Source organism: Sesamum indicum, linkage group LG11, assembly GCF_026168435.1.
Source record: "Sesamum indicum cultivar Baizhima isolate 11 linkage group LG11, ASM2616843v1, whole genome shotgun sequence".
Classification (NCBI taxonomy): Eukaryota; Viridiplantae; Streptophyta; class Magnoliopsida; order Lamiales; family Pedaliaceae; genus Sesamum; species Sesamum indicum.
The window spans coordinates 17,043,773-17,068,389 of NC_142667.1; the positions used below are offsets into that span (position 1 = coordinate 17,043,773).

The 24,617-nt window shown below is 37.5% G+C and overlaps 5 protein-coding genes across 11 annotated transcripts; 4 read left to right on the plus strand and 1 right to left on the minus strand.

Moving 5' to 3' along the window:
- The first annotated feature begins 1,109 nt into the window (after positions 1-1,109).
- Positions 1,110-1,944, plus strand: LOC105174660 (non-specific lipid-transfer protein 2). The gene is made up of 2 exons (XM_011096833.3): positions 1,110-1,547; positions 1,759-1,944. The coding sequence occupies exons 1-2, from the start codon at positions 1,201-1,203 to the stop codon at positions 1,766-1,768; spliced, it is 357 nt and encodes a 118-aa protein (XP_011095135.1). The 5' UTR covers positions 1,110-1,200; the 3' UTR covers positions 1,769-1,944.
- Positions 1,945-6,003: 4,059 nt separating this feature from the next.
- Positions 6,004-6,366, plus strand: LOC105174661 (non-specific lipid-transfer protein). The gene has a single exon (XM_011096834.3). It carries the CDS (start codon positions 6,019-6,021, stop codon positions 6,364-6,366), a length of 348 nt encoding a protein of 115 aa, XP_011095136.2. The 5' UTR covers positions 6,004-6,018.
- Positions 6,367-9,921: 3,555 nt separating this feature from the next.
- Positions 9,922-15,058, plus strand: ATSIK (Protein kinase superfamily protein). 2 transcript variants are annotated; one of them, XM_088875615.1, is made up of 6 exons: positions 9,922-10,146; positions 11,064-11,762; positions 12,258-12,515; positions 12,674-12,793; positions 12,921-13,525; positions 14,104-15,058. In XM_088875615.1, coding segments are annotated over exons 2-6 (1,638 nt in total). In that variant the 5' UTR covers positions 9,922-10,146; positions 11,064-11,108; the 3' UTR covers positions 14,105-15,058. The 2 variants fall into 2 exon arrangements, with proteins under 2 accessions (XP_088731741.1, XP_011095139.1); XM_011096837.3 differs by lacking the exon at positions 14,104-15,058 and having other exon boundaries at positions 12,921-13,666.
- On the minus strand, positions 13,918-20,942 carry LOC105174663 (B3 domain-containing transcription repressor VAL2). 6 transcript variants are annotated; one of them, XM_011096836.3, is made up of 13 exons: positions 20,335-20,942; positions 20,084-20,205; positions 19,088-19,169; positions 18,880-18,981; positions 17,888-18,489; positions 17,677-17,773; positions 17,259-17,433; positions 17,098-17,177; positions 16,565-16,954; positions 16,427-16,476; positions 15,353-15,466; positions 15,157-15,224; positions 13,918-14,850 (listed from the first exon to the last, which is right to left on the minus strand). In XM_011096836.3, exons 2-13 carry the CDS (start codon positions 20,194-20,196, stop codon positions 14,069-14,071), a joined length of 2,655 nt encoding a protein of 884 aa, XP_011095138.1. In that variant the 5' UTR covers positions 20,197-20,205; positions 20,335-20,942; the 3' UTR covers positions 13,918-14,068. The 6 variants fall into 6 exon arrangements, with proteins under 6 accessions (XP_011095138.1, XP_088731738.1, XP_088731739.1 ...); XM_088875612.1 differs by lacking the exon at positions 20,335-20,942 and adding an exon at positions 19,598-19,694 and having other exon boundaries at positions 20,084-20,220; XM_088875613.1 differs by lacking the exon at positions 20,335-20,942 and adding an exon at positions 19,598-19,662 and having other exon boundaries at positions 20,084-20,213.
- Positions 20,943-21,760: 818 nt separating this feature from the next.
- LOC105174666 (elongation factor P (EF-P) family protein) lies at positions 21,761-24,613 on the plus strand. Its single transcript, XM_011096839.3, has 7 exons — positions 21,761-22,247; positions 22,333-22,410; positions 22,666-22,772; positions 23,121-23,198; positions 23,789-23,890; positions 24,049-24,130; positions 24,304-24,613. Exons 1-7 carry the CDS (start codon positions 22,121-22,123, stop codon positions 24,420-24,422), a joined length of 693 nt encoding a protein of 230 aa, XP_011095141.1. The 5' UTR covers positions 21,761-22,120; the 3' UTR covers positions 24,423-24,613.
- The last annotated feature ends 4 nt before the right edge of the window (positions 24,614-24,617 follow it).

The window sequence follows — 24,617 nt, forward strand, 5'->3', positions numbered from 1 at the left end:
AAAGGATAAACTACACTTTGCTGTCCTGAACTATTCGTCATATAAATTTACCCCCCTAAACCAATAAATATGACACTTATCTCTTTGGTTGGAAAAAAAATGCCCCTCATGTCTTGAACAATTATATTATTTCAATATTTTACACCAAATAACATCACTAAATTAATTTTTAATTAATTTTTTTTAATAAGTAAAGAATTAACATTAAAAGTGGAGTATAAATTAATATATATAGTAAATACATAATAAATATAATATAGCTTCTGAAAAGAAATTGACAAATATATATATGCTTAACCAAAAATTAAATATTTTTAGAAAAAAATGAATAATTATATATTATTATATTTTTTAAAGGAAATATGTTAAAAAATTGATATTTAATTATTCATTTTAATCTAAAAGAATAAATAGCTTGTTTATTTAAAAAAACAGTGAGCAAAACTCCCAATTTTGTAAGTCCTAATTTAGTCCATGTCTTCAAATTCTGGCATGTTTCGATGGTGGAAGTCCTGAAATTATAAAAAAATATTTAATTATAGGTCAACTTTATACACCCCTATAATTAATGTATTCCTAAAATGCAATTAAGTGAAAAATTACATGTGATAAACCATTAGCAATTAAATAAAAGGAAAGCAGAGGTCATCGGTGGAAGCAGTTTGATAAGTAAGGAGTATTATTACCTTACCATGTAAAAATACGCAGAATTAAAAAAGAAAATGTTGGTAAAATTTAGATTGGTAATGGTTATGTAGAGTTAATAGTGCACTGACATATACATCAATTCCACCTGGCCCACTTACGTTCACACCGTCCAGTTGCCGACGACCCAAACCAAACATATCTTCTTAGCTGCTCTTCACTCTTGATACATAAAATTGGCAGCCAGTTACCCAATAATTACTATTATTGCAACACTGCATTGCGCATATTTTCGCCAATCAGTGCCACAAAGTTTGACTTGAACGGTGTGTACTGTTCATCAATTTATATAGCTTGAATGGTGCAGCATTAACTCCACTCCACCCACCAACCGTATGTATCCATCCCACTAATTAATAATCTATCTAACATTCGTATGAAATATTTCCCTATATAAACACACTCCCTCCCTCACCTTCTCTACTCACACTTGACAACTATCCAGCAAGAAAGCAGCATTTCCATTTTTCACGCAGAATTAAGTTAGTACGTACCATGGCTTCCATGATCAAGGCATTGTGCGTTGCGCTTGTTGGCGCCGTGTTGGTGATAGCAGTTGTGCCCCCGGCTGAGGCCGCATTAGGCTGCGGCAGCGTGATATCTTATCTGGGTTCATGCCGCCCCTATGTGACCGACAAAGGTCCTTTAGGTGGTTGCTGCAGTGGGGTGAAGGGACTCTATAAGGCTGCAAAAACCACCGCGGATCGTCAGGCCACTTGCAGCTGCCTCAAAACTCTTGCCAGTACCTACAAAGGTGTCAATCTTAGCAAGGCAGCCGGACTTCCTCAGCAATGTGGTGTTAACATTCCCTATAAAATCAGCCCTTCCACCGATTGCTCAAAGTATGTCCATTTTATTTAATTCTCCACGTTCTTTAAGAATTAAACTAATATTAATTTAGAAATTAAAATGCCAAATTAGTTTCTAATTTACATATATTCTTTGATGCATGCATCTAATTAAGTTTGAGTTAAGAAATGCAAATATTTTGGAGTTGAGGTTATTTAAATTAAGTTAGACATGTATTCTAAGTGAGGTGGAATTGTGTTGCAGGGTGACGTGAATTTAATGGAGGAAAATTGAAGGCTTGTGCATGTATGATGATGCAGCAGCAGCAACCTTTATGTATGTGTTTTGGTATAATAATAATAATAATGTATGAGTAAATAAAAAAGAGTTTTGGGAGGGTGGGGGGTACGTAGCTTTGCTCAGCAAATCTATTAGTTTTCCTTCCCGCTCTCTCACTTCTCCACTCACTTAAATCCCTCTGTGTCTCTCTATTTGTAATCAATTATCCAATGAGTTTCCAGTTTCCTTTTATTGGTTAATATCAGCAGATTTTTGCTAGTTTTTGGTTGTTGAGAATGTCACATTCCAATGCAACCAATGGCAACAACAATTAAAACCGGCAACCAATGGCAACAACTTTAATCAATATGCCAATTAATAAATAACAAAGTTCATCCACACAAATCACATCTCATGTGCATAAATTATTTTTAACCATTAAATTAATAATAATTGCCTCCAATCCTCATCTATATATACTTATTTAAATTTCTGACCCTAAACATAATTCAACTTTTACTAGCGGGCAAGCAAAAGTATTGTATTCATTTTGCTAATTTTGGAAGCGATAGAGTATATAATTAAAATATAATTGTATATGATCATTCATTTTCATTAAAAAAGAAATGGATCTATCTAACATTTTGTCGGCACTACAGTAGTTAGTACCAGAAGTTGTGGAATAATTACATCAAACGATAATTATACCCCTTCTTCTAAGGTTTGATATAATTATAAATAAATTTTTTGTAATTTGAGAAATTATATCTAACACTTTCTGAGTTTACTTTTGTCTAACGTCCACTCGTTAATTGAAATCTATTAAATTTGTTGATATTAACAAAAAAAAAACTAAATAAAAATTGATATTTATCCTCAATTCACTTATTGCAGGTCAAACAATTTTTTTCAAACTAAACTACCCTTATAATGGTGAAAATATACCTCCTCATATATATTAACACGCGAAGACATATGGATATAGTAAAATTTATTTGACCTGCAATAAATCAGTAATAAGTCAATTGAGATAATTAAATATAGATTTTTTTTGTTTATATCAATAAATTTTATGAATTTGACTAACAAAGAAATTTATATGTTAAATGGAAACAAATATTAGAAATGATAAATTATATATAATTAAATTAAAAGTGAAGAAATTAGTAGAGTGTAATTATGGTTTAAATCAAATGTGAAGAGGAAAATATACAAATGATTTATGATTGAATGAGGGAAGGTGTGAGGGGCTGAGTCTGATACACCATACATGTATGTCAATTCCTCATTAAATGGATGGCTTTCCTTTTCCCTCACATACCCACTACTTTTTATATATTATTCTGGGAAAAAGGGAACTTGAAATACAAATGCTGGTTAGAGTTGGCGTTGCTGGGCATGTGCAGATATGTAATAAACTGACACGCAACGCATCCCCCATTCCCATTATACTTGTAAATCTTGGAGGATGGATATACTATTGCACTGCACTGCTCTTCCGTATAACACTCATCACTACATTCTTACATGCATATATCTAGATTACGTACAACTGAATGCTCTAACAATTCTACACATTGAGGGTTCATGCCCAAGTGTATTTATTACAATTTATCAATTGACTTCCACCAAACAACTTAACTACAACCATTATATATGCATATTAGCCAGCTACCTTTGGTGTGTGTGGATGGAGATTTGGCCTCGACTTGTACCCATTTGTTAGAAATAAAAGGATTTTACCATCTATATATGCACCCTAGTTGTAGAAACCCACCAAAACCAATCATCTATGCCGGAAACAAAGATTACAAAATATTTAAAGGGGTTAAGTACTCCTTGTTTACATGTTACAGGAACATTATTATTGAAATTTTTTAATAAACAGATAGGGGTCAATGCGTCTGGCCACATGTAGATATAACCAAAAAGAAACAAAGATTACAGAAGATCACTTCTTTGATCAGTGGTCAGGCCCATACTGCTTCCTAATTATGTTAAAATGGGGCGTTCAGATAATGTTGGATCTGCATCAAGGAAACCCATAACACACCCATGCATATCCTACACATACTCGTGAATATATAAGCTCATCCAAATGGATATATATGCATTTAATACTTTTTTTTTTTTTCTATATATTTTGCTTTCACCATCACCACCCACCAATCCAATAATATAGTTTTGATTATTAAGATCATCAGTACTACTGACACATATAAGGCATTGGATTTAAATTAGATAATATATTCTAAGATTGTTGTAAATATATTCAACCATGTATATCTAATGAAATCACACCCATCTTCCATTAATGTAATAATAAATAAAATATGATATAATATATAAAAATTATGAAATTTGTATTATTTGAGTTTAAGAAGATTATCCAAATATACAATTACTTATTTTAAATTTTCTGCTTATATTAAACATAATGATGTCCAGAAAATATATTCGGCCCAATCTCTATAAAGAAAGTATTTACAAGGGGAAATAGATTTGCCTTGACAAGGCCCGTCTGCCTACCAAAAAACAAGCCCTTTGGGTCAGTCTGGTTGCGAGGTGTAGCACCCCTCATGTGACACAGAATTGTTTATCCAACACCGGAAGGACACTAAGATTTGAACATACAAAGGGATTATCTTCACATCCCAACAACCCCTAAGAAGTCGGAAATTTAGGCTTAAAAGACTTAATCCTCTCAATGGTAGGATTCCTTGGAGATTACAACCAACCGGGAGCATATTTGTTGAATGTCGTCCTGAGTCCTAAGGGGTAATGTTTAGTCATTCGATAGGAAACTAAGGCTGTAAAACCAAACTTTCTCCTTCCGATTAGGTAACATTTTCTGCACAAGCACATCCACACTCCATCTTTCAAACATTCTTATCAAAAAATTATTCTTTCATCTTTTAAGCACCCATATTCTCTTAATTTTATATTTTTACAACTATTTACTAGTTTGATCATTGGAGTACTAACGTATTTTTTACAGATCCCCTTCTCAAGCTTGCAAAGAGTTCAATCCAAAGACTTAATTAACGAGTAATTTTTTATTGCATCACATAACAAGGTAGAGAAATGTTATCTTCACATGCATATTTAGGGGGAAGCAGAAAACTAAGTTGCAATTGGTTTCATAAAGTATTTCCTAATAATGAGGTATAGGAGTGATTATAAGTTTGAGAAGAGCATAAGCAGGTTCTGAACAAAGAATTAGATGGGAGGTGAGGTTGATGGGGATCCAGCATGTGATTGGTGATGTTTTCATTGTCCTCATCAATGCCTACGTACAAATACATCCCATAACCAACTTCAACATGATGTGTCGACCGTCGTGTAATGCCTCCGCTATTTCTCTTCTTCTCAAACTCTCCTAACTTGTTCAATACCACAAACCCTAACTATTTATAAACAATTAAAGTTAAGTTGTACTTCTTTTAGATTGCATAATGGCTCCGTGGCCATGCCCTCCTTTTATATTATTTACTATCTTGTATATATAAGGACTGTAGATTTAATTTTATGTATTTATATTTATTTTATTTAGATGATGCGTTTAAAATGATTTTTTCTTTCTTTTCTGAAACAGATTATTGGGTTATATATTTTATTTTAATTCATAATATATTTTAAAATGTGCAAAATTATTTTATTATATTCACATGGAGAGTTTATGCCAGGATAACTAGTATTATAAATTTAAAATTTGTTTGACTTCTTCTTTTTCAATGTAAGCACTTATGTGAGATAAAAATAAAAAAGTCTAATCAGTAAAAAATCCCAAATAAAAAAGTGTTTCCGTCCTTTTTTCCATAAGTGGTAGGAGATTTTTCATGTAAGGTTGATGTGTCACAAAAAAGAAAAGAAATCAAGTCCAAAATTTGTCCACTGTCAAAACCACTTTTAAAAAAGTTTGGTGGCCGTAGTCCTATAATTAACTAAAAAAAATTAATTTCGAATTACTATTTGTCACCCCTATATCTACAATTCTTATTTTGCCTACCCCTTTGTATGCAAGACAGTAAAAGCAATTAAGCGATTTAATTTGTGTCCTCATCTTCCCAGTGAATTCATTACACCTAATTCAGTACATGATCAAACCAAAACCAGTTATTTTATTGCACTTCAACTCTATATATACCGCAAGACCAGTGAGTCTTTTGTGCACTCTTCCAATCCCAAGTAAGATTAGCAATATATATTCCTAGCCTTGAGTCGCTGCTAAGAGTTGTAAAAGCTATGGCAGGTTCAGGGTCACTTAAGCTTGCCTGTCTCATAATCCTTTGCTTGGTAGTGACTGCTCCTCATGCAGAAGCAGCCATCTCTTGCGCTTCTGTGATGACCAAACTCTCTCCATGCTTAAGCTACATCAAAAGCGGTGGTGGGCTGCCACCTGCTTGCTGCAGTGGAGCTAAGTCCCTCAATGATGCAGCCAGCACTACACCTGACTTGCAGGCCGTTTGCGGTTGTATAAAAATTCTTGTTCCGAGCCTCAGGGCCAATCCTGCATACATTAACAGCATCCCAGCAAAATGCGGAGTCAATCTTCCCTACAAGTACTCCCCTTCACTCGACTGTTCAAAGTAAGATATTCCATCCCTATTATTTTGCACATTGATTTTCGTTACCGTGCCCTATTTCTATTGAGATAGAGACGGTTGTTGTCCAAAATAAGTTAGGGATGAAACGGCTTCTTGTCTGTCTTCCTTTGCAGGGTGGTCCGTTGAATTGATGAGACTTCCCAAGAGAAGAATATATAATAATAATCATAAAGAATGAATAAGATGTGGAGCTCCTTCAGTTAATTTTTCAGACTGCTTGCTGTTGTTCAGGCGGCAGGTGTCTTTTGGTTGTGTAAATTGTTGCAGGCCTATCTGTAGCAGGACTAAAATTATGTGGCCTCCTCCTGAAATCTGCTTGTAGTAAAAGTGTAATTGCAACAGTAATATATGCATTCTGTTCTAAACTTCTGTAGCCTCTCTTCTTCTGCTCAAAATTTTTGGATCAACTACTTAACAAACTTGTGTCATGGCAATGATGAACAACCCATTGGGAACAAATAAATTATACCGACATGTCTGCAGGCACGGGTTGTTCACAAAGCTAGGACTTAATGACAGTATGGTGTATATTTCCCAAATTTCTGTAGTTAGAGAAAGACAGGCGAGCAATACTAAATTGTCTTCCAAACATTGTTTCCTAGACCGGTGGATTATGACGTTTTGTTGGCAGTAGCAAAAACCATACTGAACAAAGAGAGAAACATAGTTATGGTGGCAATTCAGTTAATACGCTCTTACAAAAACAGACGATTCAGCTCAGATTGATATGTAAAAATTCAAGAATCTCTGAGATCAATGCAGTAAAGAGAGCAGTGAAATGAACCAAGTACATCAACAAAACGAGACGAATTGAGTACCTTGAGTAAAAGGAGTTGGTGGAACAGATCAAATTTCAACACAAGAAACAGGGATATAAAGTAGCTCAGAATGCCATTCTTCAATCGGGTTTAAAAGGCCTGAAATTTGGAAGACCGCCTGCATTTCTGTACACAACATAATTGAGTCCTAACAAAGACCACCTAATCAAATCATGTAAATGGCAAACAGCTTGGCACCAGTGACTGGTGAGGGGAAAGCCTTCACTTTTCATGTGCGGCATCCAACTGTTAAATATTCATTTGTGTTGGGCCAGTTGACTCGTGATAATGGGCTCCCATTGGGCCTGCTCATCATTGTTTGATTTATTCGCACATTCAAGTTTTTGACTGGCTTCATTACCAAACACCTGCCCAGGAATGCAAATCTCGACCCGACTTGCACCATGTTCGGGCAAACCCGTTACTGCAACGGCTAGTCACTGCCACTGCCAGAGTCGGCTCCCACAAAGACAAAGTGGCAGAAATCCCACTTGAAGTAGCCTTTTGCTTCTCTGCTCTGCTGAATCCATGACGCAAGCGTACCAGCAGCAGCCATGGACGCTCAGCCTTCGAGCTAAGGCCAAAAACTTGGATTTCAAATTGAAGGCATCAAGAATGTTGCCCGTTTGCAAGCTTTTCCGATTCTCGATCCAGTTCAAGCTCCATCCTTATTTTCTGGAAATCAAATCCAAACCCGAATCCTCTTTTTCCTTGAAACCAAAGTGTTTAAAGCTCATATTCCTTGAGATATTCAAGAAATTTCAGAACAAACGAGCAAGAAACAAAGGCATTGTGAGAAGCTGGCTCGCTCATAAGGTATCATCAATCTTACTTCATTTTCAATTCTACTGATTCTGGTTGTTGAGAGTGCAACATTGCTTGGAAGAATACTCAAATTTTCTTTTTGATTGAAGAATTACTTGTACGGAAGAAGAAAAACCTGGATTTGGTTGTGGGTTCTGCTTTCGGCAGTGGTGGGCTGTTTCATTGTTATGCAGTTGAGCTATTATTTAGGTGAAGGCTTCCTGTGGAAATATTCTTGCAAGGCTTTGAATTATGCTGCACCTTCTGGCTTCTTATACCAACTTTCCAAGGTAGTTGTAGCCAGAATTTCATTAGATCAGTCTTTTTTATTTATTTAATATTTTGGATTGAAAACATTAACCCATCATCCGACATTTTCAGGTAATATTTGATGGGATTTGTGGATGGTTGGGTTTGTAGTCCATATTTGATGTTTGAAATCTTTAGCTGGCTGGATGGATGTCGACGCTTTTTATGAAAATTTCTGAGGCGCCGGAATTTGTTTGACTGAAATACGGAGGAAGAGGTGTGTTTATTTTAAATGAATGAAAATTGAAGGATAAAATTAACATTTTAAGCTTGTCTTTCTTGTTATTCTGTATTTCCTTGGAATTTGGGAGGTAATTGTTTTTGGGTAATTTTTTAATTTTGTATGCTCCCATCCCACTCCCAGGTTTACTACAAATTAAGGAAATGAATATATGTTATGAACACCAACCCGTTTTTGTTTGATTTTTACTTTTAATGTAAAATAAGAGTAGATTATGCCTAGTTTCTATATTTTGGTGATGTATTTGAATAGTGAAGAAATAAAAGCAAACAAAGCCATTTTTCCAAAGATTATGAATTGAAATGTTGATATAGCAGTATCAGTATGTCCATTTGTTGTGCGGTTGATGAATTGGGCATCATGCAGGGGGGGGGGATGTATCTATATCTGTATGTGTGTGTGTTGCATGCATTGAATGTTAAGAAGAAACCAGGGAATGGATTTCTTCAAAATGGGTGTGAATTGTGAATTGTGATGCCTCTCCAAATTGACATTTTCTTCTTCTTCTCTTCAAAATCAACTTAGTCCCATACATTTCCAAATCAAAATCTCTGGCCAAGAATATTCTACTACTACGCATCCTAATCCTATCGTACTATATTGAAGATAGAATTTTGAAAACTCCACTCTCGTTTTTTAATTTTATGTCAGAATAAAAAATAATAGTAGGAGAATATAATTATATGATATATTCTTTTTAAAAAATAATCATTTTATTTATATTTATATCACTATTCCAGAGCAAAAAGAGTTGCAAAATGTTAAACGTAAGTTTGGTGGGGTTAGAGCATGAATGATGTAAGGTAAGGCATCCTGTATTCCTAGTTTGATGTATGCTGGTCTCAGAAATTGCAATCATTATTACGGCACAAATAGGCGTTTTGTAATTGAAATGAAAGTGGAAATAGGGGAGGGGGGGCGGCGTGGGTGAGAATAATATAATATGATTGGCGCTTGTGCTGTAGAGTCAAACACCCATCTTCATCAATCTCTTTGACTGCATACCATTTCAATGAATATTAATATTATATATTCGAAAAAGAGAATTAAAAAAAAAAAAAAATAGTTTGATGACGAGAATTTCATAGTTTGACGGGGGCTTTTGAGTCTTTGTTGAATATTGTATTCAAATCTCTGATTTACCCCCTTTCCTTTCACAAATATGTATATATATAGAAGATAATTAATAATTTTTGTTTTTTGAACTATAAAAAGGGAAAAAGAAAAAAGTTGAGGTCAAAAGTGTAAAAAGACAGCAAGAAAAGGCAATACGTCGTCCTTGTATGGTATGTTATGTTATGAATTACAAACAAATAATCATTTTCTTTCTTACTTATAAAAGTGGGGGGGTGGGGTTTGGGTTTGGGTTTTGGTTTGACCACTGCTCATTATATATATATTCTCTCTCTTTCTCTCCCCCAAAAATCTTCCTTTGCATTTTCCCCATTTATATTCATTTGACCTGCCTCTAGGGTTTTTATGCTTTACCAATATTCATTCTTAAATTCTCCATCATTCAAATTTCACCCTGTTGATCACTCAAAATCCTACAAGATCCTAAACTCTTCAAAGATTGAGCTGAATTTCGCCCTCGGTTAGTTTTCTTTTTTTCTTTTTGACTCTTTTTTTTTTTTTTTCCTTTGGCTACATGTTTCTCGGAGTAATTGGGATTTTCTGATGAATTTAGGGAGATTTAGCTTGGGGAATCTCATCGCCAGAATTTCTTATTTGTTTTTTGAGCCCCATTTTCCTTGTTGTAAATTACTCATGATTTTCGTTTTGGGTGGAAATCTGACGTATTCTTGGATCTGGACTTGATGTTTCCGTCTACCCTGATATTTTCCCTGTGTTCATAACAAAAAGGAATTGAACTAAAAAGTGACGTGTTTTTATTTGTTAGACAAATAATTGCTACATGTAATAGTATATGATAAAGCTCTCCTATGATTGTATTTATTTACTTCAAGGAATTTCCACGATTGCATTGACGGAATAGTAGTATGAATTGTTGCTTACTAACAGCTTTGGGGCTTTGTTACGAGTAAATTTCACTCTGCTAGATATGCGTGAGCGTGAGAGATTAGGTAATCTGTGAGTCAGAGGAAATGCCTTTATCTTTGGATTCAGCACCTTGGAGTTCCCCGGGAGTGAAATACACCTCGCTTTTTTTTTTTTTTTTTGACATTCTTCTGAGTTTCTATGATATTTTTCCTTGAATTCTGATGCTTTTCTCTATATAGGAGAAGTAACATTTGACACATTTATTTGCTAATATTCATGGACATGTATTTTGCTTCGTGAAGGCCTGGAACTGTATCCCCTTTTTGGTCAGATGCATTGGTTGATTTCCATTTTTTAATCTGTTAATCCACCCTTGGGCTATAATTTTTTATTTTTGATAAGCAGAATGGAATCCCGTGATACTTGGTTTAGAGAATTCACACTTTGAGACGTTAGCTTTGTAATTTTGCTTTATAATTATACGCATTTAGTATTCTTTTTCCTTGGCAGGAACTTATTCTACCTGGTCAGAAGCTGAAGCCTTTCACCTGCAATATGGGATGTTTTACGGTTTTAAAGAGAAAGAAGAAGAAATCAGAGCAGAGCATCTGTGTTAAACGCGTAAACCCACAGGAGCAGTCACCAACTGTGTTACCTGAACCACAAACCCATACACGTTCCCTGCAGTCTGCGCCCCCAAGCTTTAGAACTAGAGTGAAACCTGTTCAGTCAAATAATGGAGTAAGCAATAGCAGGATACGAGCATTATCAGCTCCATCAAGTCTCGATGCTGCAGAACAAGATGTGCTCGAGTCTATAGAATGCGAGGGACAAGAAGAGCCAAGGAGTCGCTTTGGGTCAATGAAGGAATATAATTCACCAAGTCCTCAACCTCTTCCTCTCCCATCCCCACGGGGTAATAATGCTCTTAAGGCTACGACAAGCTTTAAGATGATAAATGCTAGTGGCCCCCTAAATATGTCTGGACCACTTCCTCTACCTCCTACCTCACACCCAACTCTAACAGCTAAAGGAGTGCTTCCTAATTTTTCATTTGATGAAATTGCATCAGCTTGTCATAACTTCTCCCCTGAGAGATGTATGTCTGAAGGTCTCTCTTCTGTCATCTACCGAGCTTCTTTTGCAGAGGATGCATCCGGATCAAGGAAGCTCGAAGCCACTGTGACTCGCATTCACCCTTGCAACCAGGTATTGTTAGACTTGTTGCAGTTCAGATATATGATTGATTGGTGTTTCTTAACCTAGCTACAAGTTCCTGCCTCACATTATCGTCTCATGATTAAGATGCTCACTGGGACAGAGAGGGGAGAACCCCTTACACTGCATTCACCGCTTCATTCTACATTGAGCATCATACCTCCTTGTATCTCCCATCTCTTCGACACGGTTCCTGTGCTCTGCATGAGTGGTCATACTTACTAGGATAAAAATGGGGGAGCCTGTTACTCTACATTGGTGGCTCTCTTTCCATGTTGAAGTTCACATCTTTCTGTCTACGCCCTTATCTAGATTTTTTACTGTTTGTGGCAAAACTAATATAAATACCCAGTATATCCAAAGATCTAACTTTCTCAATGATCCTGTTGTAGAATTAGCTCCAATATACTTTCCAATTTCAGTTGGAAGACATTTTTAACATCCCGTAAATTTTTATTTGTCTAACAATGATTTATGCTTTTCCAGGGTTTAAAGGAATTTGTGAATGATGTCAATACACTTGCATCTTTGCAACATCCATTCCTCTGTAAATTGATTGGTTTTCATGCACGCGAAGGCTCAGACCACAGGATGTTGGTTTATGAGAGGCTATTTCATGGGAGCTTAGATAGGCTTCTTTATGGAAGATCAGATGGTCCACCCATTGACTGGAATGGTAGAATGAAAGTTGCTTTATGTGCTGCACAAGGTCTAACCTTCCTGCACGAGGAAGGACCCTTTCAGGTAATCAAAATTATCCAACCATTATAACTGGATCAGGAATTTAGTGGTTTCAGCATGATACGCAATTAGTGTTTGTTCCTTGTTACTATCATCAGTTGAGATTTGGAGTTGGATTTCACTAGTATTTTAGAGTAACTTGTGCTTTTGCTGCTGGATAGGCAATGTTCCATGATTTCTCAACTGCAAACATACAGATTGACAAGGATTTTAGTGCAAAGCTTTCTGGATATGGTTGCATCAGCCACATTCCAGAGGCGGATATCTCCAGCGGCTCAGCTGTAAGTGCTTTTATTAAGTCAGTCTTAACATCATTTTCTTGCCACTTTCTGGATGATGCTGCGGTAAAGCTACAGCGCAGCTTGCAACTCATTATCATCTTGCTGAAATAACGCAATATCCGTTCAGGCTGTGGCAAATCTTTCAGTGGAGACACTGGAGAGGGGGTTACTAACCCCAAAGAGCAATGTCTGGAGTTTTGGGATCGTACTTCTTGAATTGCTCACTGGCAGGAAAAATCTTGATAGTCGGCACCCGAAGGAAGAGCGAAATCTAGTGAAGTGGAGTAGGCCATTCCTGGCTGATGACTGCAGACTGTCACTAATCATGGATCCTCAGTTAAAGGGTCGATTCCCAGCCAAAGCAGCAAGGACAGTGGCTGATATTGCCCAAAGATGTCTCCAAGTAGATCCATCGGAGAGGCCCACCATGAGAACCATTGTAGAGCATCTCAAAACCATACAAGATATGAAGTATACCTCTCGGTTCCCTCTACAAGAGCCTGGATCAATTAGTGGGAAGCATATGTCGAGATCACCCAGCCTGAATGGCATTGTCACTCCAGCTCCAAGATCAAATTTTCCTCCCCCAACTCTGCATGCACTGCCTTTGGCTCTACCTCCCAGAACAAGTTCATCCACACTCTCATTGGAGGAAATTGATCGACAGGAAAGCCGGAGATCATCATCCTCAACTGTTCGTAGATCTAGTGCGAAGGATTTTGATAGTCAATAGTGAGCATTTTTTAATTTTTTCTTGAACGTTGTGAAATGTAGTCTTACATATTATATAGAAGATAAGATATTTTCACACAATTGGCTAGAAATGATTTGTGGGCTTCATGTTTTTGTAAATAAAGTTCTTTTTTCTCTTGGCGTGCGGTAGTTTCTACAACCTTGAAGTGCTGCTGAAAAATTGCTTTAACTTTTTCTTTTTTCATGTGTGTATACTGATGTCATTTTATGTATGTATTGAACTAGGAATGAGTATTGAACACTTCTGGATGCAAGTGTAGAGGTTGCGATCTTTTTGAAACCTGTACATGTATGGATGTCTCATGTTACTTGTCAAAAGAAGAAAAGTTTGTATTGCGAGGGATTAGGTTCATGTATGCTGCAAGCTCGAATAATAAGTAATATGACTTTGTATTTCGCATGATATCATCATCTTTAGGCATCATTCTGAACATGTTCTACATGTATGTATGTGATATGCTTCACTTGTAGCAAGGATTGACCAATAAAAACTATAAGAACAAAAGAAAAGAGAGGGAACCATCAAGAAGTATCATTTTCTTTTTGGTCTTTTTCAGATAATTCATGACTAGCCTCCTCATGCTCTGGAGTAAAAGCAGAAAAACCTTGATCCTCCTGCGGTTGGGCCATGTTTGCTCCAGGTGCCTGGGGTACCACAAGTGGTGCAGACGCTTGTTGCTCAGAAACCAAGCTTGTAAGTCCATTCTGCCTTAGATATGTCTCCAAAGGCAAACTAGCTTCTTGAAGAAGACTCATCATGCTGACATGGGAAGGTGCAGTATGTTCCCGACCTGGACAACAATTTAAGTCTAGTCCTCCCTTCAAGATTTCAGCATTTTCTTGAGACTGCCCGTCGCTCTGGCATCTGAAAAGCATTTCACTTTCTGATTTCTTTGCATTGTCAGAACCAACAAGTTGTGGTGACACCTGATGAGAAACACTATCCACCTCTGCTTCCTCAGCAGCTGAGGCAAACTGGTTCCTCTGTGCAATTTCTGCTTCACGCTCTGATTGACGTTTCTTCTTGCGCATCATCAAGGTCTTAAAGCGTCGTTTGACTGTCATGCAGACATTGCACAAGCATGTGGGCTTGTGTTTGCCCTTCCCACTAGGAGGCTGTATGCACACAATGCAGGAGCAGCCTGGACGGTGCCTCGGATGTTTGGTAGTTGTTGCTACAGATGAAGCACCTGGTTCATTCATCCCACCTCCAACAGCTGCAGCATTTGTGAGAGTCTCCAGGTCCTGAGATTCATTTTCATGCACTGGTTTGAGGCTTGTGGGGACTCTCCTTTTTGTGAAGTCTACTCAACGAAGTAAACATGAAAAAGAAAAGTAATTTGTTATAAATTATTTCAATGAAACCTTACTAAGCGTGTTGCCTGGCATGTATACAAATGCACCTTGTAGTAACTTCTCTTTTGGGATGGGGGGAAGGGAGGAAGAGGAGCAAAAGAAAGTTTTATTCATTATCATAAGGGTATCATTCAATCACTAGGTTACGAACCAGAATCATCAGCCCTCTTCTCTTTTATTTATCAGTGAAGCATTTTGGAGAAAATAGGAAGGACAATCTAATATAGCAAAAACCACGGAGAGAAATATGATACCCTTGTTCATCCTGAGAAGATTCTCAAGTTCCCTGGGGCTCAACTCGTCTGGCGCAGAACATGAGCTTCTGCTCCGAAAAGAATAGCAATAATTCACTTGTAAGCATATGCATAGCTAAAGAACATTGTCAGGAACCAAAAAGGAAAATGAAGATTCTCTTTCAATCTTCTCTTTATGTATAAAAAACAAACCAACCTTGCCTGATCGGTGATGTTGTCGCGACATGTCCATTTGGGAGGGAGAAGAACATCAATGGGCATTTTTCGCCATTTAAAGCAACTATCGCATTGAGTCCATTGCTCATGCTCCCTGGATTGAGTTGTTTTCAATGTCATTCAATCTTATCTCAGAAAATGAAACTGAAGAATAAGTGTTACAGACTCGTGATATGGGCCTTAGAAGCAATTCTGTTACGTCACGCAACACTCAGATATCTATACTTATTGGTGCCATCACGTCCAAGCTAAAAGCTACAAGTTTGTTCTAGATTATCATTTCTTGCATGGACGTAACTCCCTTTTCTTTCTTCTTTTCTATTTACAGTAGGTTAGGATAAGCTTACAGGTGCACAATCAGGCAGATGCAGTCCTTAAATCAGGGAATGAAAGTAAGATATTCATAACCTAATGCTGGCATACTCAGAGAGTTTATCCGGCTCACAATTGACATACAAGGCATTGGCTAACCCTATAGGTAAAAGAAAGGAGCTTACTTCAGCGCTCGTGCTCCCCGAAGAGCGGGGGATTTCGTGACATTTCGAATTGGGTTGAATTTTACCCTATCCATCCCGGTCTAAGCTAGCCCCCCTATTCCATAACCAGTCTCGTCTAAGCTAGCCAAGCAGGATATTTTGTAGTTTGTATTAATGGGCAGACTAACCATGAGAAGTCTGCAGTATGTACATCTGTATGGTATTTAGTGCATTCGCTGCATTGGTTGATAGACAATTTCAATTGCTTTTTGGAGACAATCGAATTAGTTCTGCAGTTTAGGTTCCTGCAGACACCCAAGTCCTGTTATCATATTTTAAGGTACCTTGTCTGACTTTTTTTTATCCAAGAGAGATTCTGGCAGCACCAATCCGGTTTTTGTTTAGATAGACTCAATTGTCACAGCGATCATGTCAAAGTATATTCTTTCAGCAACTTTAGAAATCAACGCAAACAAATATATGTTAAGGACTGGGACAGTTACACATAATCTTGTTGTTTCTAATAGAGCAGAGAAACATCATGTCAGTAGATACTATTCTAAAATTTCTCATCTTACCCAGATAGACGGACAATGAAAATGCTCCTCTTGCCAAAAACAGGTGGCTCCTGAAAATGGATATACGCATCGGATCAGATCTAGTGATTCTCATTAATAGACTATTCACGTGAACTTGGAAAGTGCAAAACTTCTTACTTCAAACTCTTCAAATTCATGATCCTCAACTGAAATGGTGCTTGGCTTGGTGCTTGGTGGTGGGCGAAGCATCTCCTGTACCTCTTCCCACGACAGCCTCAGCTCCAAAGAATCATGCCCGTCAATAAGTAGTCTTTTACTCTTGGGCCCAATATTTCTTCGTTTGCGCTCTGGAAGCAGCAATGGTTGGGCCAGTAGATTGTCTCCAGTTACATTCTTCTCAATGATTTTGGGGTTGATATTCCCAGAGTAAACATTCATAGAAGAATTCCTGCTTCCTTTCAGTGACTGAAGAAGGCCAGAGTAGCCACTCATTAAAGGTAAATTTTCAGCACTGCCCAAGAGTGTTTCACCTTGAAGAGCACCACTATTCATGGAATAATGTGATTCCTGCTCCATTAACCACCAACATGATCATATCCTTTATTTAATGTAAAGTAGCATCTACGTATCTCAGCTATCAGTGTATATCATAATTTGAATAACTTATTGGTTATAAAAATTATTCCTGAGACATTGACAACTGTAGCTACCTTCTGTACAGAAATACTGTTTGATGCTTTCCTGAAACCCATCAGAAGTTTTCCTTCTGGATCCATTCGACTGAAGGTAACTGACAGGACAAGCCTCAGAGATGAGAAAACAACTTTTTAAAAAATTTGTGTACTGAAGAAAGAGAGATTGTTTGCAATACCAGTATCTCCAGCTTGTAATTGCATTGACTGAATGCAAGGGGTAACACCCTCTAAAACATACATTCTGCTATTATTGTTTGGCCAAAATCGGAATTGGAATACCCATTCTTTGCCCTTCACATCCTGAATCCTCAGAGGAAGGCCCTCTGGTTGAGAGATTGGCGGAAAATATGCCTGAAAAGTGCACTATTAGGTTAATTTCATAAAGAACATGAGAAAAGCCAAGGATAGCTTGAGTAGGTGTTTCTCTTTTCTGTCTCACATTTTCTCAGGGATGGGGAGGTGGCATGAGAAGGTACCTCTATAACAGTTGGCAAACAAATAGAAGCACATTCATGCTAATAATCATTTTTCGTAATTCAAAGAGTGTACAGTAATACTTCCAAACATCAATCGCCAGATTAATGACAAACTTACCTCAGCACATGCTTTAGGAAGAACCAGACGACCGATTCGGCCAGCATCACTAGCACTCAAAACCTTTTCAAATAAGGGAACAATGGTAGAATTTGAGCTTGAAGCAAATTAAGGAAATGAACTCCCTACGAAGATGTTTAAGTGATTAACTCTAATACGACAGTTGTGAAGAGATAGAAAGCTGGTAAAGAAGATGATTTGTTAAGGATACTCTCCAGATATTTGCTGCAACTCCTGGTCTGTTATTCGAGGCCAATAACGTGGAAGCAACTGATTCTTGACCCTTCCTTCCACAGGTGGCCTTGCAACACGCAACTGCGAAATAGTGCCAGAGTTTGTCTCTAGTCCTGCAGCCAGAATGGAATTCGGTAGCCTTGGTAGGAGATGGCGGGGCCTGCACCCCTGTTGAAATGAACATATTGCGGTGCTCAATTGCCTTTCTTCAGCAATCACCCCAGTTAAGGAATTTGAGTTTGACGAGGCAGACAGACTGATGCTCAAGTTCGTCTGGACTAATGATTCATGTACACTTTTAGCACTTCTAGTTTCTTGCAATGCGTCGCAGCTTTTTGATGGTCCAATGGATGACTGATTAAAGCTTGGCAACAGTTTATACCCAATTTCTCCTGAACCAGCAAAATCATCTTCCTGTTTCCTTGGAATTGTATCAACAGTCTGGGGTGGTGGCAAGTGTTCTTGGCGGTCATTTTCAGCATCATCACCAGATTGTGCAGGAGCCATCCTACAAAAATTTAGATCACCGCCATTTTCTGTAGACAGATCACATGCCTTATGTTTTTCTTCCAATGGTGTCTGCATAAAGCTTTGGAAGAATCAGACTATATTTCGATTGGAGGAACTAAAATTTCCCACAGTTACATGTGGAATATTTCGTTGAAAGTTTAATATTCTGCATCACTAAAAATTCTCAGAACAATTTAACATCTAAAGTGTATTAAACAATATATATCTTCTATGAATGAAGAAAATATAATAGAAAGAGTAACAGATATGATCACTTGATTCAAGATAGTTGAAACAGTACAAAGCTCCATAATCATTCCTAGAATTTCACGCACATGCACACACATTCACATAAAAAATGTCTATAAAAAACACATCAGGAGCGCCATCAGAAAATTAGATATTGATGCATCCATTGTCCAGTGGCTTACAATTTAAGCATTCATAAATTGTTCTTACAGAAGGAAGCTTAGAACTCTTGCTGCAGCCTTTACAACTTACACCACCAGTGTCAAGTAGCTCGAGCAATGAACTAGAAGCAATGCACCCACAATGAAGACGCTGCCAATGTAAAAACCGATAAAGCTCTGTCAGTACAAATCGACTAGGATTCTGTAAGAGATGTACAACATTGAACTGAATAAGGACAAGCGATCCAACGACTCACCTTCCCACATGAAGCGCACTCCCTCCAACCGGTTTCATCTGAATGGAACATCTCACAGAAGACCAATTGTTTATAGGCAGTCCTGTTGTCAACTCATTTCCAAGTGTTAATATTCTTGACATTAGTTCATCAACTATTATAAATGCCTCTAAAGATCAAATAAGTAGCACAAACTCGAGAGGATAAATTCTTGGTTCAACTCAAATCTCAAGAACCAATGTTAATGCATTGTTCTATGATAGAAGAGCATGCTTAACATCAACATGTTACAGATAGAAAATAAAGGAAAGTTATTATGATTAAGGTTTTAAAATTCCACCGAAAATCTGTGCTGTCTCCTATTTGAACCACACCCTGTTGCAGATACTCAAATCCTCTGACAACCAAAGTTACCTTGCATACACAAGATGCTCAACAAATTCCCATGTTTCCAATCGACAATTGTACTAGAGAGAGATGTCTGAAAATATGATTTAAAGATTGGGTTGTGCACAATAACCTTGCATTTACCAATTCTCAACGCTGCTTTTTAACATCTACGCATATTAGTTTTGCAGAAACTGGAGACCAGATTCCTGCATCGCGGATAAGTGCCATGATATTTTACCTAAAAAGAAAGAAAGTTGACATTCAAGCAAACACAATTGCGTTGGTATCTTGATGAGTTATGCTTTACTTTAGATGTATTACAGTTTATAATATGCTGGCGTGCCTGATAAAAGAAAGAGTCAATACTTGTCTATTTCCCCAAACCCCCAAAAGGAGGAATTAAAGCCAAGAAAAATAACATTTGTCAGAAATTAGAAGGTCCAGTCAGCTCAAATTTCACAGATATGCTAAAATTTCAGTTTATTCGAAGAAATTGAACATGAAAAACAGCAGCTAAAACAAAATTCGACATTGATGACACGAAATAACAAAGAGGCAAAGATTTCGGTGAGAAAGAGGGAAAAAAAAGGGAAGAGCCAAGAAGAGAAAGAAAGAGATAACCCGTACCCGCAATTATCACATAAAGTAGCAAAACCACCAGATCGCAGAGGCCAGCCCTTTCTCCATTCCAGGGAGTTTGAAGAAGCGCACATCCCATTCATGCACACCCCACCCTCCATTTTCAAACACTTGGCGAAGTGGGAAAACACAACCGAGAAAGAGAAAAAAATAGCACAATAAGTCAACTGAATTGAGGCAAAGATTTATGTATATTTAAAATAATTAAAAGAAATGGAAAATAGGAAGTGGGAACTTACCAACTTATAGCAGTTAGAAGTAAAAAAAGGGAGATGTTTTTGTGTTTGAGGAAGAAGAAGGCGTGTTGATTGGCCCTAATTGAAGACTTGTTTGACTAGAAGAAGAAGAAAGGCCGGGATTGGGGAAGAAATCCCGGCATCCGGGAGGTGGATCGGGTATGTGATTTAATTATGCGAGCTCAGGAGATATGCATGGGGGAGATGAATTGGGGTTGAGAAAATCCATGCAACAATCTTGATGAACATACATCGCTTCTTCCATTTTCTTTTCACTCCTCCTCCGATGCTTATTTATCTTTTTTCTTTGAATATGCATTGACATGGAAATTGTGAAAGCTTTACATTTGCTTCTGAGTTTCATAATCATAGACCACAAAGATTTGGATAACCTTAACCATAATCGTGACTTGTAATACTTGCTAATTAAATTGCTTTGCTTTAGCAAGAATCAATGATCATGTATGTTGTTGTCAAGCTCCAATTTGGTAAGCCTAAAACTAAAACTAAAACTAAAACTACTCCTCCTCTTTCAACTAGCACCACCTACACTCCAATTTGCATGCAAAATGAAGTAATTACAACAATCTCAATGCTTTTGAATTACCAAACTAGTTTCATGATAGCCATACTGTTTCTTTATTTGTCTAGTATAAGGTTTAATGCAAAGGATAATAGGATTCTTTTGTAAAATTGATGAGATAAAACTCAGAAGAGTGTATGTGGGCAATTAATTAATAGGGAATACCAATCAAGAAATGGTGAGTAAATGTCTAATCAATCCCTAAATATGTTGTTAATGCCATGTATATATGAGAGAAAAGTGAAAATGATACCAGTATCAATGTACATGATAATAATGGTCAAAACAAAATTAAGAGGCAGATGAGATCCCACTTTTGCACTAGTACTAGTACCCCCCACATGTTGCCTTCTTTTTATCCGAACAGATAACTAATTAAAAAAAAAACAACCACCGCAATGGGGGGTTTGGTTGGCTGCTTTTGGAATTCGCATGCAACAAAGATTCCTTGCTGCCTCCCTCAAATTCCCAGAATACCCTCTCCTCATTCCAACAATCTTATTTATGGTGTGCGCCAGCTGTATACCTCGGATGGTGCCCCTAACCTCCTGTTTGTGTGTTGGTTGGTTGGTGCACGCAGCACGCTTCTTTCTTTCTTTCTTTCTCTCTCTTTTGGACTTGGTGTTGAAGCAATCATCATTACCGTCGGTTCATTTGTAATTGTGGGAGTTTCCATTTCCAACCAAGTGGACTCCTAAATGCGAGATGACGTCCATAAGCAATCACAGGTGACGTCATTAACTGGATGGAGGGATGATGTTTTGTTAATTGTTATTGTTACTGGTAGTGGTGGGGTTGTTCTTGTTCTTGTTACTTTGGTTTCTCACCTTCTCTAGAACATGGAACATGAAACATGAACATGGGCACCACCTAATTCTGGATAACGAAATCTTAACCACTCACTACATGTTGTACAATGTTACTCAATTCTCGGGCCAAGAAAGAAGGGGAATCTAATTGTCATCCAACTTTATTGGATCGTTATAGGCCCAGTTTGTTCCTCTCTACTTCACGGACTTTGGAGGATCAATCTCAGATTGGGCCTGCCTCTATAGATAAGAAATCAGACAATAAAAGCAAAATGAATGTACATCATAAGCAGAGTTGCTCGTCCTCAACCCACTTCTTTCTTTCCTTCTCCCTTATCCTAGCTACTAGCCTCTGCTCCTCACCATTTTCCCACCGTTGAGGTTTCCGGTTCCCTCCATGGCGGGAATCTCCGCTTTCAAATGCCCCTGTTTCCGCCCACCCTCTTCCTCTCTCTCTTACGCTTCTAACCCCTTCCTTCTCCCCCACCTCAGTCTTTCATCCCCCCGCCGTCCCACATTTCCGAGTAAGTCGTTTCCTTGTTTATTTGTGTTTCCACTTAGCAATAACTGATCGCTTGCATTGTAAGTGCTGCTCTGTTTTGATTGCAGAAATATATGCAATTACAAGCAACGACATAAAAGTGGGCCTCAACATTGAAGTGGATGGAAATCCTTGGAAGGTTATTGGTAATTCCTCCTTATTTTGTCTACCTGCTTTCCTTTTTCCTTCTTATATGCTACTTAGTCCGTGTTTGGCTCAGCTGCACTATTATCCAGGAATTCTTTGAATTCATGCGTGCCTTGCGCTGTTATATACTAAATGAGTACGTATCTGCGTTCGCGGGTGCGCTAGGGATTTAGTATACCAAAATTTTTCCTTGTTTTTCCTTTAAAAGAAATTGCACTTGTCAGTTGTAATTTTGGTTTCTGGCCATTTTTTAGAGTTCCTCCATGTGAAACCTGGGAAAGGGGCCGCTTTTGTAAGAACCACATTGCGAAATTATGTGACTGGAAACCAAGTTGAGAAAACTTTCAGAGCTGGAAGTAAGGTAATTACTATAGAGCTGCTGCATTTCTCCTGTTCTATTCAGTTTGCTGAATGTGTATGTAGCTTATCATGCTCATTGTTGAAGATTATTTCATGTAGGAAGACACTTAAAGTGGTTATTCTTGAAACATTCTAAGGTGCATATAGGTTTATGTTGAATTCATTGGCCCAATTACTTTTCCATCTTCATTAACAACTTGATTTGAGATGTTTGATGCAAAGCTTGTCAGCATGACCAAACCCAATCCACAACACTAGTAGTTATTACCAAAAAGGTCAACAATGCTCCAATTATATTGCAAATTACCAGTTTGAGTGCTAATGTTATTTCATTCTACTCTTTTGATAGATAGAAGAGGCTGACATATTCAAAGAAACCAAGCAATACACTTATAAAGATGGTTCCCAATATGTTTTCATGGACTTGGTAAGTCATTGTACTTTCACTTTCATATGTGTAGCTTTGAATATATAATGTGATTGTGATTGCTTTATCAGTACCAAGCACACACAAAACTATTATGCTTTTTCATTTTTGACTGCGCCTTTCCCCTATTTGTACTCGTAGTATAATAATTAGTAAGAGAGCAAGTAGCTGATTCCAAACCAGCATATTGCTATTTATGTTTAATTTTTGGAGAAGTACTACACAAATAAGCAGTTACTCTTTCCTGAGTCCAGTAGATGCATATTGTAAGACTTATACATCCCACAAGATAGAAGATGATATCTTAGATCCATGTAGAAGCCTGTAAGGACTCTGTTTTATCTACTGAATTGGCCTTAGAGAAAGAAAGTGAGTTGGATAGATTACACGCTTGCTTGGCTTTAATCTGAACCCATTTTCAGGCTTCTGTTAGACTAAATTTGATGCATACAATTGATTTTGTTTCATTATTTACTCTCTCCTGGTACTCATGCGCACACATGGCTTACTGTACAACTCTTTAAACAGGTGAATTAGTCTGATTTCTTTGTAGTAAAAGTTAATGCCAACTCCTGGAATATATGTTCCAGAGTACATATGAAGAATTCCGCCTCAACGAGGCAGATGTTGGAGATAAATCTAAGTGGTTAAAAGAAGGCATGGACTGCAATTTGCTATTCTGGAAGGCGAAGGTTAGTGTCAACTTGAGCTGTCGTAGTTCAACATTTCTTTACCATTTAACATTGGTTTTTTAAGTGATTATAATGTTCGACCTCTCATATTTGTCTTCTTCTGGGAGGAGGAAATTGCTTGTGAATAGAAAAGTGACTAACTGTTAACATTGATGTAGGTCATTGATTTTGAACTTCCTATCACAGTGAAGTTGAAAGTCGTGGAAGCTGATCCTGGTGTAAAGGGTGACACAGCTCAAGGTACTCTTAGGAGTTTCTGTTTTTTTAGGACCATTGTTCTAATGAGATGAAAAAAATGAGAGGAGTTGAATAGGGAGCAACAAATGTATACCATGAGCCTTCATATCTAATTGCGTCATACTTTAAGCTAATTGCTTCATATGTTCACATAACTGGTTTCTGTTTGGCTGCAGGAGGATCTAAGCCCGTTACTCTTGACACTGGTGCTGTGGTTAGTGTCCCATTGTTCATAGGTGTTGGTGAGGAAATCTTGATAGATACTAGAACTGGGCAGTACATGAGCCGTGCGTAGCTTACTTGTTATCAATTTTTGGTGCACTTGATGGTTTGCAAAATCCGGCATTTATTTTTTTCCATTTGTGGATTTGAGAACAGTCCATCAGGTCCTGTAGTAAATGGGTTTCAGCTACTCCTTCATGCAAGAGAAGCAACCATAAGAGAGATAATGCGTTCTTTTTTGTAATGGAAGCATCATTTACATCATTGA

Bases quoted from the DNA above. Each gene is read 5' to 3' on its own strand.
- LOC105174660 (XM_011096833.3), top strand. From the start codon at position 1,201: ATGGCTTCCATGATCAAGGCATTGTGCGTTGCGCTTGTTGGCGCCGTG.
- LOC105174661 (XM_011096834.3), top strand. From the start codon at position 6,019: ATGGCAGGTTCAGGGTCACTTAAGCTTGCCTGTCTCATAATCCTTTGC.
- ATSIK (XM_088875615.1), top strand. From the start codon at position 11,109: ATGGGATGTTTTACGGTTTTAAAGAGAAAGAAGAAGAAATCAGAGCAG. The intron at 11,763-12,257 runs GTATTGTTAGAC...ATGCTTTTCCAG, and splicing joins GCATTCACCCTTGCAACCAG to GGTTTAAAGGAATTTGTGAA. The intron at 12,794-12,920 runs GTAAGTGCTTTT...ATATCCGTTCAG, and splicing joins ATATCTCCAGCGGCTCAGCT to GCTGTGGCAAATCTTTCAGT.
- LOC105174663 (XM_011096836.3), bottom strand. From the start codon at position 20,196: ATGGAGGGTGGGGTGTGCATGAATGGGATGTGCGCTTCTTCAAACTCC. The intron at 18,982-19,087 runs GTGAGTCGTTGG...TTACATTGGCAG, and splicing joins AGTGCGCTTCATGTGGGAAG to CGTCTTCATTGTGGGTGCAT. The intron at 14,851-15,156 runs GTATCATATTTC...TTCGTTGAGTAG, and splicing joins TCTTCTCAGGATGAACAAGG to ACTTCACAAAAAGGAGAGTC.
- LOC105174666 (XM_011096839.3), top strand. From the start codon at position 22,121: ATGGCGGGAATCTCCGCTTTCAAATGCCCCTGTTTCCGCCCACCCTCT. The intron at 22,248-22,332 runs GTAAGTCGTTTC...TTTTGATTGCAG, and splicing joins CCGCCGTCCCACATTTCCGA to AAATATATGCAATTACAAGC. The intron at 22,773-23,120 runs GTAATTACTATA...CTCTTTTGATAG, and splicing joins CTTTCAGAGCTGGAAGTAAG to ATAGAAGAGGCTGACATATT.